Source organism: Chrysochloris asiatica, unplaced genomic scaffold (genome assembly GCF_000296735.1).
Source record: "Chrysochloris asiatica unplaced genomic scaffold, ChrAsi1.0 scaffold00138, whole genome shotgun sequence".
NCBI classification, from domain to species: domain Eukaryota; kingdom Metazoa; phylum Chordata; class Mammalia; order Afrosoricida; family Chrysochloridae; genus Chrysochloris; species Chrysochloris asiatica.
The window spans coordinates 8,177,143-8,179,382 of record NW_006408656.1 but is presented as its reverse complement, the minus strand read 5'-3'; the positions used below and the strand labels follow the sequence as shown (position 1 = coordinate 8,179,382).

Genomic DNA, 2,240 nt, shown 5'->3' with positions numbered 1-2,240 from the left:
CCAACAATGTCAGATCCCACTTGACATATTCTGAAATCCTTAACCTAGACAATGGCCAAGGGACTCCTGGTGACTTATGCACTCTGGGCTGTAGGGGGCCCAGCTGGACTCCATCACCTGTACCTGGGACGGGACAGCCATGCTCTACTCTGGATGTTAACTCTGGGAGGTGGTGGACTGGGCTGGCTCTGGGAATTCTGGAAGCTGCCAAGCTTTGTAGCTCAAGCCAATAGAGCCCAGGGGCAGAGGCAGAACACAGGAAGGCAGACACCCCCTTTGAGCCCCATTCGCTTTGCTGCCCAGATGATAGTGGGCATCTATTTTGGCCTCGTGGCTCTGATTAGCCTGTCATTCATGGCCAGCTTCTATATTGTAGGCCTCCCACTGGCAGTTGGCTTAGGAGTCCTGCTGGTGGCTGCTGTTGGTAACCAGACCTCGGACATTAAGAACACATTAGTGGCAGCATTTCTTACTTCCCCTATCTTTTATGGCCGCCCCATAACTATCCTGCCCATCAGCTTGGCTGCCAGCATTACAGCTCAGAAGCATCGCTGCTACAAAGCTTCAGTAGGGTCAGAGACTCTGAGTGTGCGACTCTACCGGCTGGGCTTGGCCTATCTGGCTTTCACAGCTCCACTAGCCTACAGCGCCTTCTACAACACAGCTGCTGTTCTCAGCTATGCCGCAGAGACCCTTGCTTCCTTCTTGGGTTGGTTCAGCTTCTTCCCCCTACTTGGTCGCCTCATGGAATCTGTCCTCCTTCTGCCTTATCGAGTCTGGAAGCTGCTGATGGGGAATCCTGGCTTCAGCAGTGGCTACTTCCAAGAGTGGGAGAAGCTTTATGAATTTGTTCACAGTTTTCAGGATGAGAAGCGGCAGCTGGCTTACCAGGTTTTGGGCCTCCCTGAGGGGGCAACAAATGAAGAAATACATCAGAATTATCTGGAGCTAGTGAAGACCTGGCATCCGGATCACAACCGCCACCGGACAGAAGAGGCGCAGAGGCACTTCCTGGAGATTCAGGCTGCTTATGAAACCTTGAGTCAGCCCAGGAAGCCCAGGGGATCCTGAAGGTGAGAAGAAACTTTCTCCTGAGGATGGACTTGACCTGATAGAATTGGAAGTTTGACCCCATCTAGCCTTGCCCATGCTGGGCAGCCCAACAATGCTGCAACAAGACAATCTTAAAGGAATGGGAAAGATCTCGTGGAAGGTGTTTATGTTCTGAATTTCTATTGTATTCTTGTCTATTTAGCCAAAGAGTGAAAGGCATCTTATAGAACCAGTAAAATATCTGTTAGAGAATATACCACTTTATCCCAAATATGGTACATTGATGTGTGCTAGAGGAAAATTATTTAATAATGATTTTCTTTTTTCTAATGTACAAAACAATGAGTTAGGAAATTGAAGGAAAAATGTGACGGTTCTATGGAAGAGGAATTTTACCTGTTTTGTAGGTTACCAAGAACTTTCAAATTGTCAGGAAGGATTTGATTTCCATTTTATGGGAGAATTTTCTAACAGCTATATTTTTCTTCAAGAAGGAATAAGCTGCTGAATGTTAGGAGAGTGGGAGACATTTCCCTTTTGAAGACCCATCTACTTTAAAGGAATTGTGGGGACTTAAACTGGCTGAATTCCCAGGTCTTCTCAGAACTAGAGATCTGATTACAAACTAACCCCCGATCTCTAGGAGCTTACAGTCTGGTGGGAGATAATAACACAGGTGCACAGATATCAAAGTCCATTTTGTTCACTGTTTCAAACTAAGTGTCATTGGTTATGTGCTGTGGAGTCAGTTCCAACTCGTAGTGACCCTGCATAGGGTTTCTGAGGTTGTAAATCTTTACGGGAACAGAAATCCTCATCTTTCTCCTGTGGAACAGCGGGTAGTTTCAAACTGCTGACCTTGAGGAGCAGTCTGACTTGTAACCATTATACTACATAGGAAGTATAAACTGAGTCCGTTGGAGGAGAGGCATAATATTATCTCATGGGGACTCACAGAACGATTCGTGATTTATTATCTCATGTGTTCTTATGGGGAAAGGACTTTGGGAAATCCTAGGGAACCAACAGTTTCAACACCTCAAAACCAAAACTCATTGTTGTCAAGTTGATTCCAACTCATAGAGTAGAGCTGTTCCTTAGAGTTTCTGAGGCTGGAATCTTTATGGGAGCAGGCAGTCTTATCTTTGTCCCAAGAAGCGGCTGGTGGATTTGGACCAGTGACCTTG

General features: G+C 46.3%; 1 protein-coding gene across 1 annotated transcript; it reads left to right on the top strand.

The window, feature by feature from the left end:
• The first annotated feature begins 51 nt into the window (after positions 1-51).
• DNAJC22 (DnaJ (Hsp40) homolog, subfamily C, member 22) lies at positions 52-1,095 on the top strand. Its single transcript, XM_006878345.1, is given in 1 exon segment — positions 52-1,095. A coding segment is annotated over 1 exon segment (1,044 nt).
• The last annotated feature ends 1,145 nt before the right edge of the window (positions 1,096-2,240 follow it).